This window comes from Polyergus mexicanus, unplaced genomic scaffold (assembly GCF_030449975.1).
Source record: "Polyergus mexicanus isolate NDT 795.1 unplaced genomic scaffold, iyPolMexi1.0 SCAF_10, whole genome shotgun sequence".
Taxonomy (NCBI): domain Eukaryota; kingdom Metazoa; phylum Arthropoda; class Insecta; order Hymenoptera; family Formicidae; genus Polyergus; species Polyergus mexicanus.
Genome location: NW_027223330.1, coordinates 10,346,633 through 10,364,294, shown reverse-complemented (window position 1 = coordinate 10,364,294; position 17,662 = coordinate 10,346,633). Strand labels below are relative to the sequence as shown.

At 37.8% G+C, this 17,662-nt stretch overlaps 1 protein-coding gene across 2 annotated transcripts in view; it reads left to right on the top strand.

Moving 5' to 3' along the window:
- Carpa (Carbonic anhydrase-related protein A) overlaps positions 1 to 17,662 on the top strand; it is a 127,570-nt gene that overhangs the window by 92,958 nt on the left and 16,950 nt on the right. For both annotated transcript variants that reach the window (XM_070303184.1, XM_070303182.1), the window contains exon 5: positions 11,854 to 11,949. In XM_070303184.1, the coding sequence (XP_070159285.1) occupies positions 11,854 to 11,949 (96 nt within the window). The remainder of the gene's footprint in view (positions 1 to 11,853; positions 11,950 to 17,662) is intronic.

Here is a 17,662-nt window from a genome sequence, read left to right as displayed (position 1 = left end):
TCTATATAGGTATTAGAACTGTGCGAAATAACATTTTATTATCGCACTATATACGGCAAAGACCAAACATATTGTGTTATTACATTAATACAATATGTTGTTGAAATATTTCACTTACTATGATATACAATATATTTATATAGTATCGATTTAATATACCTTTTTAAAGAATAGATTATTACAGAGAAGAACATATCGATTTTTCGTAAATAAATGAGCTTTGATTTTATACATCAAAGTTGATAAAGCAAAAGAAATTTGTGAGTTTCGTGAAACGTTTGCGTGGAAATTTATAGCGTAATTGCTAGCGTTATTAACTAATTAAAGTTTATTGTATGCACATCTCCATAGTGAAATAATACTTACAACTGTAACACGCCTCTCAGATTTTCGGTTACGCCAACCACAAACACGGTACGAACAATCATGAAATTCTCATCACGCCGTTATCCTAGCAATCGCTTTACAAAGCGACAAATAATTAGGATTATCGTGTAATTTGCAGTTTGCCAATTAATTATAACCGCAGTGTAGTAGTCAGGGGGCCCGTCTGTCTATGACACAGAGGCGCACAGATCTCTTGTATAAAATTTTACATATTGGCGAACGTGATTTTATTGGCGAATAAGCGGCACGCAAAATCATTGCCGTAAAATGAGAGCGGAGGATGACCCGGGAGTGACGATATAATTAATTGAAATTAATTACGCGCCGGCATCGTAACGAGACAAATTAAACATTCGTTAAACGGGACATGACGGCGACCCAATTAACTGTGACCCGTTTATTCCTCTCGAAAAGCCAATCCGCACAACTCGCGCCGCTTCCTCCCTTCGCGCAATTCAATTTTCTTAAATCCACAAAATAATGTGACGCGATCCGCCATTATCGACGCGCAAAGCTTTTAAAACGGAATCGCGATGACTTTGCCTACACCTCGTTACCATATTCGCTTTCGATCGTAATAATATAATATATATTCTAACGCGTTTTTCTTAAACATCTTATATCGAATAATTATTGTTTAAACATTAAAAAGATCTATCTATAAATAAATTCCGCTTTATGGAATATTTCGAAAAAAAAAAAAATAAAATAAAATAAACACGATATATCCCTGAGATGATAAAAAATATACGCAATGTTTCTCGAAAGTTGGATAACGATGGAAAAAATCGCGACAGGATGTTAACGAAGGGATACCACGTGAGAAAGGTATTACCAAGTCTGCTAAAAAAATGAAATTTGCGAGCGCGCGGTTGAATCGACGGAAATGTAATATCGATTAGTACTTCTCGTAAATACTGGTCGGAAGATACTTCTCCTATCTTTTTTTCTTAATGACTGAAAAAGACAGATTAATGAATTCGCGCGACCGGGGGGCGGGGGGGCAATTATCGAGAATCGATAATCGAGAAGCCTAAATGCATTTGTAGGATGATGTCGAATCGGTGATGCGATCTCAACGCGGATCTATCATTCATTGCAACTCGATGTGCGTAAAATTCAATATGTCAATAATAACCAATTTCTTAATTTCTTCAGCTGATAATAAGTTACAAACGTCGGCGATAGTTCAATTCGATTTTATCGTAAGCGCGATTAAATAAATAAGCCACCAATAAAAATTTTATTTGTAGTTTGCATAATCGCTTTTATTAGAGCGATCAGAGTCTTCTTTTTATTTGCTGTGCTATTAGTAGTGCTAAAACACACAATTTACCTGATTAATTTTAGATGAGAATTAATCTCCTAGTGTGTCTATGTCGTATAATATGTATTTGGATAATTTTATCTCTATTCTTTCGTCTATGAATTATAATTATAATTATTTTCTATTCGCTATTTCTTGAAAATCTGCTTGAAATCAATAATTTAAGGATGACATAATTTAATTTTGCAATTGACTATCTCTAATATAAGTTTATTAATATATAATACTTCGATAATTGATGCTGTTTAAAACTTTTAAACGCAATCTTTTTCAATGCGGCATTTTATATAAACTTTAATTCGTAAAGAATTCTATGATAAAATTTCTCTCTACTCTTTCTATATAAAGGCACTAATAAATAAAATAAATTCGTATAATTGCGGCAGCGCACACATAAATCTTTTATCGAATAACATTGTCAAGTGAAACATTTCTCTAATGCTGGCGCATTTTTCATCATTATCCATTTTGAAGAATTAATCTTTATCGACTTCGAATTTAACAACAGTATTAAAATTATTTCTATAGTTGAAAATAAAATTCAACTTGTCCCCAAAATCTGACACGAGATATACGTCACGAAGTAAATCCTGAATACGTCTCGATTTCTTATATATTCTTCTAGTATGTGTATGTGTATGTAATATCAAGCGTATATGAATGGAAGAATATCGAATTTTATCTAGCCCAAGAAGAATTTAGATACGTAGTTTCCAACTTAGGGGTATATTTTTATTTCGACATACATAGAAATCCGCATATACGTTTCCATCTCTTGACGCGTCGAGCTTAGATTTTCCAAGAAATCGCGCGTTCAAGAAGAAGGACGTCGTACATGTCGCGACATCCTTCTTTCTTTCGCATTTATTAAAATACGATGCGTCGCGTGATTTAAAGTTCTACGCGAGTGCGAGAGATGGTTTGCGAATTTACATTGCAAGACAGTAGGAAAAGCGCCGAAATGCGGCAGCCCATTATATCCTCAGTGAGAAACGGGCTTTCAATGGCGTCGTGAATCAAAGCCAGTCACGTACGATCTCCACCACCCCCGAGTCTAGCTTACGCCGCTCCTCTATATCGAGGCTCTACCGAGACTCTACGCGAGCGTATGTGAATTAATTTCGTAGCCCCGCAAGAAGAGCGGGTCTGTTATTTTCCCGCTTGCCAAATTGATCTTGATCTCAAGTGAGGGAGGGTTTATCGCACACAAATCTTGCTAGATAAAAAGAAAAATGGACAAAATGTATCAGGATTAAAAACTATTCGGAATTTGTGAACACTTTATTTTAAAAAATTTTATTTTATTCCACGTTAGAGAGGATTTTCTCAAAGTGGGTCGAAATATTTATTAGGAGGAATATCGAATTTCGGGAACATTGAAGAGATGGTTAGAAAGGTGCCAATGTTGGATAAATAAATGCAACACGATAATTTACACGGCGTGTAACATTATAGTCAATAAAGAGAGCGCAACATGAGTATTATCATTAATTCAGTATTCCCCGGAGGAGAGCAAATACAATTATATTCGATATTGCCATACACACAGTGCATTATGCTAGTACGATAAGCAACTGTGTGTGTTCAATGACAAAAGTTACTCGCTTAGAAGAGAGACTGCCTCGAATGAAAACAAACCGTAAATCGAAGTTGCAAAATTAAACGCCGAATTTCTCGTTGATTATTGTAAAATCAAAACATCCGATATAATCGCGATTATAATACGCACACCTAACTAAAATAGAATATCCCTTTTAAGCATTTTATTTTTTTCTCAAAATCACGCTTCTGTCGCGATGGAATAAATATATTTTTTTTTACCGATGATCCATCAAGCAGAGCTCACGTGTACCACACGAATTTGTTACACGATTTGCATTCAAATGCAATAATGGCGTCGTTAGCAATGGCAACGGCGCGTTAAAAAGCCAGGCGATTAATCAACGGCAGTGAAGGGCTCGCATAGTTCCGTAGCGTCAAAGGGACGCGAATAATTCAAGCTGCGAAGCGGCATCTTGGCTGCGTAAACACTGCGCTCGCTAGATCATGGCTGTGTATTGGTAGCGCGCATATATTGTATAATGAAATGTGCATTAATACGTGTTCCCAGGAAATTCTGGGAGGGAGGGAGGGAGTGAGAGACCGAGGAGCGAGAATAGTCGCGGACGAGGGGGTGGATTGGCGGTTGATGCGGTTGACGGTTTAGCCGGAGAGGAACGGAGGAGGGGGAGGAAGACTCGGGATTTGAAAGCCCTAATTCCTGCAGGACAAGAGAATTCCAAGAGCCAGGACGCTCGAGCGAGCCTGACCCGTAATCGTGCGTGTTTGAGGAACGAGCCGCTTTGATGCCGAGAGCCTATTGGAGGAGCCAGCCGATGGAGTACCTCGAGCGCGGCGCGCTCCTGAAATGGGGTCCGTCCCCCTCACTGTCCCCTTCGTACCGCGGGTGAAACCGATGTTCACGGGAGTGTACTGCTATTTAGCCGCTGGACAGGCCCCTGTCAGGACCCCTGTTTGCGAATTTATGGCCGCTGTGCCCAGGACCAAATTGGGCAGACTAGTATTGTCCGCTATCGATCACGTAAGAAACGTCTCGGGGTGCGATTTTACTTCACGCATACGGTCTCTTCGAGATCGAATTGGAAGATTTATTTGAAAACGGCATACAAAAGTATATCGATCTCTATGTATCTGCATATGTAGAAAATAGTTTTCAGAGCAACCAAATTCGCGTAGGTCATCATCATCTCTCTTTTTTTTTTCTTTTTTTTATGCGAGCTAAAGGTTGTGGCTGTGTTCGATAAAGAAAATAATTACCGAGAAACTTTACTGTAATCTGCACTGTTAGAATAATTCGTTAATTAAAAGTTTCCAATTTTTACAAAATTACGCCCATTTACACGTAAATGGCGGAATAATATTTGCTTTTTATATAAAAAAATATTTCGCATTTCAAAAATATATCGAAAGAATTCGCTGGTTCGATATTAATTGCAAAAAGTTTAATTAGCGAAATAAGAATCCCAATAAAAGCGTTCTCTTTTTCAGAACGGATTTTTTCCTCTTTCAATTCGTTATTTCATTTTTTAATCGGCTTTATACAATAGTTTGCAAGCATAAATTTGAAAAATTTAAACGACCGATTAATTTCAGCATCGAAAACGAAATAGAATGGTGGCAGTGCGAATGCGACGTAGGGATGCCGAGGGTCCTTTTGATAGGAGCGGCGCTCTGACAGTCCACTAATGGTCAAACAACGTGGCACGGGATTCGAGTGCTATGATTATGCCACCGGAGCGTACACAAATTGACAGGCATAATTGGTTTAATTTCTGCATGGCGTCCAGCTTGTGGAACGCGGCCGTTTAGTATTGTCTAGAAGGACGCTAATACCTTAAAGCCCGTCCCGTCGCTATCGATGCACTTGATCGCGCAAATACGAAGAACGCGCCAAGATAACAAAATTACGTCACGTACATTAACTTACATTTAACATTATTAATTAACTACCGTGATGCTAATAGCTAGTACAACTAAACTAAAAAATTGCACACGCGAACATTTTTCTTCACGCGAAATCAAAACGATCGCTGAAGCGCACAACAAATAGTAATTATCTTCGTGTAATTATTTCCTATATATATATATTATATAACACTGTATTTATATATATTTAATACATATATATATGTATCAATATTTTAGTAATAGAGAAATTTCACGGACAGCCTCTCTCGATCCGTTACTTTTTTAGCTTCGTCATTCAGTTTACAGCGAAACTTTTTTACAAGGGAAACGACTCTACGCACGAGCGCGCACTGAACGCGTATGGAGGAATAAAGGGAAATCCGAAATGGTAGCGGGCGTATATTCGTTTAATTATTCCGCGCAGAGCTTTAAACAGTCGAGAGGCCCTAGCGGGCGTTTCCGTAATTGTAGTGGTCGTTTATAGTTGAATGACCCTCGTCGCGTCGCGATTGTGTGTTGTCACGAGCCTCCTCTCCTACTTCCGGTTTGTGTTAAAAGATCAGCGGGGCTCGAGGGTGTTCTCCCCTCGGCTCTTTTCGCACTCATAAAAACCTCTCCTTGTGTCATTCTCTTCGCTTGCATTTCTCGTCGGCGTCTCCTTGAACGTCATTAAAATTTTACGACGACCGGCGTTACATATTAAAAGCGGGCTCTGTAAACTCCGATGAATAAATTAATAATCACGATATTGATTCAGCTTAATTGGATCGCGGGATGGCGTTAACGTGTTACGAGCCGGTTGGCCGTGTAGCTTCAGCACCTTATTAATTAATTTCACGTTTGTTTTACGCACATTATATGCGCAACTGATGCGTTGCCTGTTATATTGTATTTGCGCGCGCGTACGCGTATACACGTTTTCGTTCTTATTTAATAAAATTTCCGGTCGTCCCCATACACGTTAATTGATTTAATCGAAACGAAAAGCGCCGATAAGCGGCAGTGGCTACCATTGTCATAAGTGCTATTCATTATAATATTATTTCGAATGATGGGAAATTGGAATATTTTGAAGAAACGAATTCACGTTGACGTTAAAATGCAGTGATCAAAAAGCCCTGGACAAACACAGGCGGACGATAATTTCCTGCGTCGCGAGGAAAACTTTTTACCCGCCGTACCGCGGGATTAAATCTTATTAATGATACTAAAACGTAATTAGCAATAATTTGAAAGTATAATCCCCTCCCGCGTTCAATTAACGCCAACGCGATATCACGGACGGTAATGGAGTACTTGGTGGTTTTTCGAGCAAAATGACGCAAGAAGATGCATCTACATATGAATAGTAGGGACTCTCAGGATGTCTCCGTGTGCGGAGATATATATATATATATATATACGCATCTGCATATTAATGCACACGTATCCCAGTGTGTATTGTCACGCCGTTGTGTCCGTATAGACATTCTGTGTGTCTGTGTGCAACCAAGCACTCGTGGGTTATTACGGAGAGTCGGTGGGTGGATGGGTCGGTGGTAAACGGGGGAGGGGGGGGGAAGGATGGAGGAGAGGATGCGCGGCATTACAGCTGTATATCTATCATACTAGAATAGCGCATTGTGCCAGAAATCGTGATGGCATGCCCATAGGCCGCAAGAACGTCATAAGCATACCCTCTAATGTGTGAATTATCCTTGATGCACGTCCTCGCGAATACGAGAAAAAAGGCACAAGTAACGACGCAACGTGCGAGATTGCTCGCTCTGATGGAGGTAATCTTATCTAGGGCAATAAAAACGTATCTATTAAGTCCCATCCACCGTTTAAAGCAGTCGACAAGATGCTAAAAAGAGACATGTTGTTCCAAGAATTCATATACCTATACAATCTTTACATTTTATATTTTTTAGAAATTTTTTAAAAATCATGAGATAAATATATTTTACCTTGTATATTTTTACATAGTAAATACACGAGAAAAATGTGTCAATAGAGCGATAGCCGGTGTGGATGGGACAGAGAATTGAAGTAAACGTTATAAGTGTTGGCGAACGGACAATCAATACGCGCGGGGCTTGAATTTTCATCGGCGCTTTAATGCACCCATCAAGTTGCGGCCATTTTATCCATGGTGTCCCGTGCATTTCCTGGGTGATTCGTTTATCTTCGGCGTTAATGAGAAATTAAATCTCGCGATGTGAAAGGCGTGGGCAGAGTTGACTTTTAACGAGGTGCGTGATAACATTTTAAGCGTTTTGTCTGATCACACACGCCCTTTTCTACTTGAATTTATTTTAATAACGTATCTCTAAAATTTGCCGGTTTTCTTTCGCGTTGTATAAAATTAAAATCTAAGATATCATTTTAAAAATTACGTTATTTATTAAATTACGAGATTGCACAAGATATATCGCTTTGTACACAGGTGTATTGTGAATATATTTAGATGACATCGCGCTTAATGAAGCCGATACACGAAATGGACATGCTTTCGCTAATCGAATCGGACAATTATAATATAATTCAAAAATATTTATATACATTTTATAAAATCTATAGCTTTTTAAAAATTAAGCGTCTTGTCTGATCACTTACGTCTTTTTCTATTCGACTTTGTTTCAATAACATATTTCTAAAATTTGCCGGCTTTCTTTTGCGTGTATAAAACTAAAATATAAGATATTATTTTAAAAATTATATTACTTATTAAATTATGGAATTGTACAAAATATATCGCCTTGCACACAAGTGTATTGTATGTATATTTAAGCCATGTCGCGCTTAACGAAGCCGATGCAGGAAATGGAGGTGCTTTTGCTATTTCTGGCTAGCTACTTCGTCGGCGTTTAATTCCAGATGCGCGTAAAAATAATTTTCGCCGCGACAGTGTCGTCGGAAACACTTAAAGAGAGGATAATGCGTTTGCCAAATGCACGCCTGTGTTTGCGGATCGATCGCAGTCTTCGCAGCGCGGTGATTATGCTCTAGTGGCGGACAAAGTGGCGAGTAAAGCACGAGGAGGCGGTCGTGAAAGAGGCATCGGGCCAGGATGAGAGGCAGAGTGCAGAAGATACGATGAGATCGGATGGTACACATGAAGTGTAGGTGCTTAGAGGAAAAAGAGGGCCAGCTCGGCACTTGGCGGGTTACTCGCGGTGAATTCAGAATTTCCAGGGCGTAGCGAATTTCAGAAAGCTCGACTATATACCGCCTTAGAGCTCGGTCGTCAAGTAGGATTCTGCTCGTCCGTGACAACGAATTTTAGGAACCCGCAGAATTTTATCCACAGGCTCTCTCGAGATAGTGAAGGGAAGAGGAAGTAACGCAGATTTTACTTTCGACTAAAAACTCGTATACATATGTTGTATAATGTAAATTATACGTTATAGATGTTTATATATTACGCACCTTCATAAAGAATTTAAAATTTATTTATTCCTATTGACGCGAAATTATTTAGCTCGCGTAAAGTTTGTTAATTAACTAAAACACGAACAAAATCGTAATGTTGATCGCATTTTATACATGTTGCTTGGAATGTTTCATTTGCTGGACAGAGGGAAAGGAGCTTAAAATGGAAAATGTTTTTATTATGGCCTACTTTATATAATACTCGAGAGGGTAAACTTGTGCATTTGCATCAGTAACATTATAACAAGTATGCTGAAAGCTGATTTGTTGAATATCTGTTAAAAACGTATTTCTTTCTTCAGCCGTATTGATTGACTGAAAATCTGAAGGAAAAAGTAGTGAAGAGAAAATTTTATTTATCCAAAATTAGGTGTAACTATATTAAAAGAACATTCGAGCATTTACTTTGATGAAAGATCGAGTGAATTGTATACTATGTCGCGTATAAGCCACATACGTATTTGCAAGATTTTGAATCGATCATCTTTAAAAAAAAGAGAGGAGAAAATATGAATTCTGTATGTCTTAAAAAAAGATGGGTTTAAAACTCTTATTAATAAATAAACGCGTTAAAAAACATATTAAATCGTTTATATATGATAATGTTACGTCTCTTTTCATATATTGGTAAAAGTTAAAATACTTCTTAAAGCCAGTTGTAGGTAGATAGTGTCTCGAAATATATTCATGCATTAAATCTCATGAAGTTTAAATGAATGCTCTCTGAACTCTCCGCAGACGCTGTTGTTTTCGTACCTAACTTCCGCTTCTGTTTGCCTGCGATAAATATTGAAACTTTTAGTTTGCATGTAAAAATTGTCAATCAAACGTCGAAATAAGTCCTTTCGCCGATTCACTTAATTTTTTTCTTTCTCAAACTTGTTAGGAAAGTTACGTCGAATACAAACTTTGCTCTCGTTTTTATATTATTTCCATGTTTACTTTTTGCCCTAAACATACATATTGAGAGATAACAGAGAAAATCTGAATGAAAAATATTATTGCACACACAATGACGATAACAGTTAATATCTTTTATCAAAGTTATGAATTTTTTTTTTTTTTTTTTTTTTATTGGATTCATGCAAACATGTCGATAATGTTATTATGCATCCATAAATATTCGAACATATAAATTAAATACACGATCCACATTCTTAATTGCTCGTTTTATAATGTACGAAGCGAACGCGCGAAAGTGATATTTTAATCTATCTCCGTCTCTAAATATTCTTTTAAAGCGCATTAAAATATGGACATATCATAATTTTATTCTCACTTTGTCGATATTACGTCAAATAAACCATCTGTCGTGACTCGCGCGCGATTGAAATAGAATCGCGTTTGAAAAGGTACAAGATTTTTCGACGCTCCGCGTGACGACGACGGCGGGTCCCTACGAGCGAAACGCCACCGAGGGAAAAATATCTCGCTAAAAGGCAGAGAAGAGATGAAGGGACGTGCTGTGTGAGGGAAGTGAGGGGAGAAGCGGGAGGGAGGGGAGGAAATTTCACGAAAATGAAAAGAAAGAGAGAATCTTTCCTATTCCTAGTAGTACGAGTCGTACTTTGATCAGACGCAGTGGATTTACACTCACTCCCGGCAATCCCTTCCTCCTCTCTCCTTCTCACAGTCGCGCTATCTTCTTCTCACTTTTACCTCGTGTATCTCGCATCCTTCTCTATCCCCCGTACTTCATATCCTCACCCCCTTCCAGCGGCATATCCGCCGTCTTTGAAGAAGAACTCGTCACATCGCGGGCATTTCAGATACCCTTAGGCATAACCGGAAGTGCCATGGCAATGCTATTACCTAGTAGAAAGAAACAGATATACGGTTACGGCGAAGAAGGACAAGATGGAGAAAATACAAGAAAGCGCGAGGGAGGGAAAAGAGGAAGGGGGGGGCGGGGAGAGGGAAGGAAGAAAGACGGGGTATATGTACGTCAAAGGAAAGCGATCGCGGCGAAATCCTTTTCTTCGCTAAGAAGACACGTATGTACGTCGTGTCTCTTTTTCGCGCTTTATCCAGCATATAGAACTTATAGCAGGTGACATTCGCGGGAAATAAGACACCGGATGTATATGTCCCGAAAACAAGATACATTTCACGAGCGACTTTATTGGTTTCGGTTCCTCCATAAACTGAACCCCGTTCTCCTGTGTATACGACGATGATAGATCCGTGTTGCGAATTATCCGCATACATATACGCTGACAGATATCATTGTAAATTCTAAAAGAATTACAGCGCGTTTCTGTCATTAAATCTTATCATGGTATTACAATTATTAGTAAAATATAGATACTTGTATAATACAAGGTAGATCTATTTTGATGTATTTTTATAGGTATAAAATATGAAAGTAGACGAAATGTGCGATCAGATATGGAAGAAAATCTTGTTTTTGAAAGATATTTTAATATTTCTGCAAAAACTACATACACACATACATATATAATATAGAATATTTTTATTTGCTAAAAAAACGAAGATTCTAACATGAGAAGAGACGCACGAAAATGCCAAAGGAAAAGTGCATCCGCAATATGGTATGCGCTTAAGAATCTTGGTGCTCTCTAAAGTTTATATACTCGCATAGAATGTGATTTAATAGGTATGTGTCCGATGAAAATATTTGTGGAATATTTACTTAAAGCATACAAGATGAAGCCTCGAATATTTGGAACGCATAGATCATATTTTGGAATTTTCTCAAATTATCAATTTCTTTACATTTTAATATCATCGAGCGTATCGTGTAAACCGAAGAATAATCAATAAAAGAAGCATAAATAATAAAATATGAATTTTAATCTTACACGACGTAAATTCTTTTATACGAATTTTCTAAAAAATTAATATCTAAGAAAATCATTAACCTTTTTTTTTTTTTTCATTAAATAGATATTTTTCGCGGGTATAATAATATTATAAAAAGTTTCTCGCACCGATATTCAATATATCGTACTTGCCTTTAATTAAGCGCAATAAAGCCGGCAACTGTCTACGTGATTGTAGCGAGTCAATCTCGAGAGCAGATAGAAGCAAAGAGCAACGAGGGGCGGGAGGAAGGGAACGGGGTAATACGAGGCATGGTCGGGCACGAAATGTTCCAGGATCTAAACTTCAAACTCGAGAATTTGTTCGTGCGAGAACGGAATTTGTCGGCGTGATCGCATTGCGGGAGATACACGGTTATGCTCGCGGCACGATTCCGCCGGAAAAGTAATTTCTTTGTGGCCTTTCTGTTGCAGATACAAGTCTATGGCTTTAACGCCGAACTGTATCACAACATGAGCGAGGCGCAGCATAAAAGTCAAGGGCTGGTGGCGATCTCGTTAATGGTTCAGGTGAGTGAATTTTTCATCGAGCGCTCTCGCGCGCTCCACACGAAAGTTTTCGTCCATTTTTCAAATTGTTTCAATCAACACGACAGTCGCCCGCGCTATAAATTACAGCCGTTTAATTTTGTACATCATTAATAAAGACCTAATTAGATCCGAGGAGATCTTAGGGATCTGCCATATAATTAACACCGTATATAACAATGTAAGAGACAGGAAGTATGTAAAAGAAAAGAAGAGCCTCCGTATTCATTTACGCGATCCGCGTCGATCTGATTCTACGTTTAATTCACCAAACGAAGCGCGTAAATTAATAATAACGTTGGCAGTCAACACCTTCGTCGTTTCCCATCCCACGACTCTTGTCAACCTAACGTGCTTATAGCGAAGCCCGTTCCTAACAGGGCATATCGTGATACTAACTTTCGACTTTGGACCGCACTTAGCTTCCCCCTTTACAAATGCGCATTCGGCGTAGCAGAGATTACGGTAGTTAGCGCGTGACAGATGCTAGCCAGCCGCGCTAATAACGCTTGTCTCTCTCCACGAAGTAAATGAATATATTCGAATATACAAATTCCTTCAAGTTTACTATTGTAGTTCTTTTGTGGGAATCTTTACTGGAACTGCATCAACATAGACAAATATATTTAAAAAGTATCTTAATAAGATCTGATAAATTTTGTAAAATTTTCTCGAACATAATATACGATGAATGATGTGAGAAAGAAAGAAGAAGGGAGAAAGGGGGACAAACGTTTGCGACAAAAAGAAAATGTTGGTCCTAAAGAAATGTCGTATAAAACATTGCTTTCAAAGTACGCGGTGTAGAACGGTGAAGTTTGTTAAATAAGCATTAATTACACCTCAATAAAAGCGAACATTATCCGTTATATTTTCAAACAATATACCCTGGCAGCTCTTACATTTCCAACCAACGATATCATTATTATGGCATAATTATTTCGGTCGAAGAACTGTGCGAGAACAAACACGCGGTAACTTTTCCAAGACGCGTGGCGCTTAACACAGAAATAAATTCCAAAGTTTCGAGAGGAACCTCCTGGCTCCGCATGCCAGTTAAATCTGCGTAGCGATCCTTCCTCCTATCCCTCGTATCTCTATCTCTCACTCCTCGTATTCGTCTTTCTTACTCTTACGTCGATTTATTCCTTCCCGTTCCTCTCGATATAAACGCTGAATCCTATTGCTGACGGTTATCCCCTAAGGTTACGACAATCGCGATGTTTGCACGCTTGTCGGTTGGATGAGATCACAATAAATCTTGATAAATCAACAAGTTTATAAATTGTACATATTTATACAATTTAAACTAACACATCTCATTCATAAGTAATGATATAATTTTTAAAATTACAAACTTTTTCATTATATTTTTTATCATATTTTGAGTTGCATAAATCTTGATAATAAATTATAAGGTAAAATTCTTATAAAAATTCTCTCAAGAAAAAGCTTCCTTTGTCAAAATGCAACAATATGTATTCTCGAGGGTTTACAAATCATCAGTGTGTTTGTAATAACGAAATATTTTATTTGGATATAACTTACAAATATGTAATATTTGTAATACAATTTTCAAATTGCATTTACGCGATATTTGCATATATATTAAATTACGCAAGGTATACCGTACATTATACTTCTTACAATAATTGGATTTGCCATTATTTTTTTCGCATCGCAACAGTATCGGATACACGAAATGTATGTATGCATTAAGAATAAATCGGATTGTGTCGATCAAAGCGCGATGCGATTTTAATATACGGAAAATAACGAACGTATTTCCCGTCCGTATTTTCCTCTTCGAGTAGTAAAATTATTATCGTGAAACAATTATCTTGCTTCGAGGCTCATGGATAACTTTCCAACAGCTTTATTTTGCAGATTGTCTACTAACCAAATTTGCATCCCTCAATGGGGAAACATTATGTCATATTTTTACTTCTTTTTCTCCATAAATTTCTCTATTTTATTAGCAAGAGAATTTCCATTTTTAAAGAGAAAGAAAGAAATGTCAAAATTAATGCGTAATATATTCATGTCGATCTAATGTTGAAATTTTTTCCTTGCGAGAATAAGAAAGTAACACATTTTTCTAAATAAATTCGTACACGATACGAAAAAATTGAAAATTAAAAGTATCGATCTGCAAGGAAAGATTTTTATTCCGCGAAAACAGGCCATTAAAAAGATTAACATCTCTAACAGTGGATTCTCATAAAATTTTCTCCGACAAATAAGGATGCATGATTTTGTGTTTATTAAATACACGCATGTATCTTTCATTCGTAGTAAAAATAACGAGTGCATTGACAAATTTTTCACCATGTTATTTTCGAATAGAAATATAAAAAAAAAACACACAAGCGAACTTATCCCCACATATTTCGTCAAGGAGAAGGCAGAATATTTTTCGCGCATATCACGATCTAAAATGAAAGAGATTATCGTCACGTAATGCCTCTCTCTCCTTTCTTTCGCGATATAAAACATGCAATAACTACTGCCAACCTGACTGTGCGTTTACCTTGAGAATAATTTTGAAACTTACAGCGACGCGACCTTCTGTCTCTTCCGCGAGCAGCACTCGCCCGGATGCTCTTTCAGGGAGCGATCTTTTTCGTTCGTCCTCTGTTCTCTTTAGCAACTTATATCTTTCGAAAAACGCGACGACGAAACGAAGACGAAACGATGAAGGAGATGGGAGAGAGCTTATACGCGTCGTAACATACTATAGGACGTAACGACGCACTTTGACTTGACAAACGACAGCAACTTTTGAATATTTTTAAAGGGATGTTTACGAGAGCGTGCTCTAAAGCTACGGTGATGGCTGGGAGACGATGAAATGAGAGTTCGTCGACGCGATAATACCGAACATAATAGCACTTTTTCCGCTGAAGTTTACAACCGCGCCGCTATATATACGCGCGCCATTACATCAGTTCTCTCGTTCCTAGCCGCAACCCGTCCACTGATTAATATGACAGATAAGTTATAAATATTCAACGTAGCTTTTCGGAAAGATATACGCGAGTACAAAAGATTTTTTTAATAGCAAATTAATTTTTCAAATTGAATTTATTTCAAACACAATTATATATTTAATCACTCGAATGGTTTTTCGCACATTTATACGGCATTGAAAAAAGGTGATATCAAATTTTATCTTATACGCAATACGTGTGAAAACGGACCAAAAAGTTTTAATAAGTAGTAGTACAACAAAAACCATTTATTGTCGGGTTATAAAGCATTTTCTGATATTAAATAAATTCAATCTACAGCAGATATTCGATGTTGCCGTCCGTTCATTTCAACACACTACTCGGCACGCTTTCTTATTGAAGATCGAACGCGTTCAAAGATTCCAAGTTTATTTCGTATTTGTTAACGACAGTTTTCAATATTCTGCATCAGTTCATCTCGAATGTGTCAACTGATGTGGCGTACACCATACTCTCTAACAATAAGTGTCTTCATAAATAAAAATCTAACGGATTAAACAAACTCGTCGACCTTAGAAGCTCGTGAAATACGATTATATGAACGGTCGTGTGTAAAATATTATACAATGCATATTCGAAATGAGTTCTATCTATAATCTATAATAACAGAAAATGTTTTATAACTCGGAAATAAATGGTTTTTGAAATATTACTTATTAAGACTTTATGGATTGTTTCAACAAGTATTACTCTTAAAATTTGATACCACCTTTTCCGAACACCCTGTATAATTGCGATATTTAATCTTAAATTAAATGTTTTAACGCGCAGAGGGAGAGCGTTGCATAATTTTATTCATGACGAATGAGAGAAAGTTTTGCGAGAAATTACGTCATAAATTAAAGTCTGCGCATAAATGGGAAATATTTTGGGTGGCCGCGAAATAATTTTCACTGCGAAATCTCCCAAATTCCAATGAGGCCAAAGTATAATTCGGATAAATACGCGTCCGAGGAAGATCAGCGTTTTGAATAATCCCAAAGCGTACGCTACGGCATCATCCTTTCTAGAAACCTTTAACAGGTGCTCGATCTCCCGACGAATAGATCGTAAAGGCGTGTCTGGAGGCAACTGGGTTGACGACTGTAATTCAAACGGATTATACCCTGGGGTGTCTGAGGGATGAGATCCAAATGAGTCCGGTGGCCCAATGATCGCGTCGGTACTTCTACGATCTAGATGTACTTTTGCGTCGACGTTTTAACGCCATATAATACTGAAAACTTTGGCGCTAAATAGAATTCTACGGCGCGTCAATATAATACGCTGATTGATAAGGGAGATTTCATAATACGACAATATTCTTTTTTATTTTACAAGCTTCAATTTTAACGACTAGTTTATTACAATAGACGCGATATAATAAAGAACATTTATTATTGCAATTTTTATAATTCATACAGTTACACGATAATTAACATAATTGTACGTCATTTAATTCTGACCTTGCGACGTATAATTGACGCGTGTCACTTACTGCAATTGCTTCGTGGAATGTCGAAAGGTCAGTGGGAGAAACTACACGAACTGCGGTGATTAAATGGAATCGAAAGTTCCTTGGAAAAATACGATCCAGACCCTAAGATCTATAAAGTATAAACACATGATGCTGGAAAGCTACCAGGAAGGGGTAAAAAAGTTTCGAAACCCTGTGCTCGAACGGAGAATGCGGATAAAAAAGTTTATACAGCACACGCGATTTCAGCGACTTTATTTCCTGCGAATTGTGATTTATTGGCGAACTAAATTACATAGAAGCACGCGTCTGTTGTGTTAAGAGAGCAAAATTTGCATGTAAAATACATAGTTTCAATCATTCCTCGTTCTATGAAAGGCTTAACGCAATTGATTGTAACAGGATGATAAAGACATCATTTCCTACATTTAGTAAACAAATATCCCTTATCGATATAGCCAAGTGATTATTAGCATAGTCGGTTGTTTATCACTTACATGCTGCGAGGAAATTACTGATCCCTAATTACGCCATGCGTTAATTTAGCGCGATTGTCAGTCGGTACCGTCCTAATCTCATGACAAAAGATGAGAATTACACGCGCTATCAAACGGAAGGAGAAATTCGGTTGACATGAAGGATTCTGTGTCGTCGCCAGAGGGAAACGAAGAGATAGAGAGAGAGAGTCGAACCTGCTAATTCTCCACGTTCGTCGGATGGACTGCATAATATGACGCGAAGTCGTGTATTGGCTATTCCCTGCACCGGTTTAGTGCAATATCCTTTATCTGTGATCACTACAGTAGGGCCGAGGGAGACTAGAGGGTCAGAGGTATCTCCCTTTCTCTCTCTCTCTCTCTCTCTCTCTCTCTCTCTCTCTCTCTCTCTCTCGCGCGCGTGCACGATCGATACGATCTCAGGACGGGGCGTCGTCGTTGCAGCTTGTTTATTGCTCGACTACCGCGGAAATTACGAAGCTACAATTACAAATTAGTGTACACTTGATTTGCCAAACAAGTAGCAACACGCTGACGGCGTAACCCGCAATTGCAGACCGGATTTAACTAGATAGACTTTGGCCCGAACGATGTCGGGATTTAACGCAGCTGATTTCGCAATATGCTTCATGTATGCCGAACATTTGGCTGCGTTAAATAAACGAGCGGATCAATAAAATAATTATGCGTGTATATAATTAAAAAGATTATGATTAATTCGAACAGAGAAT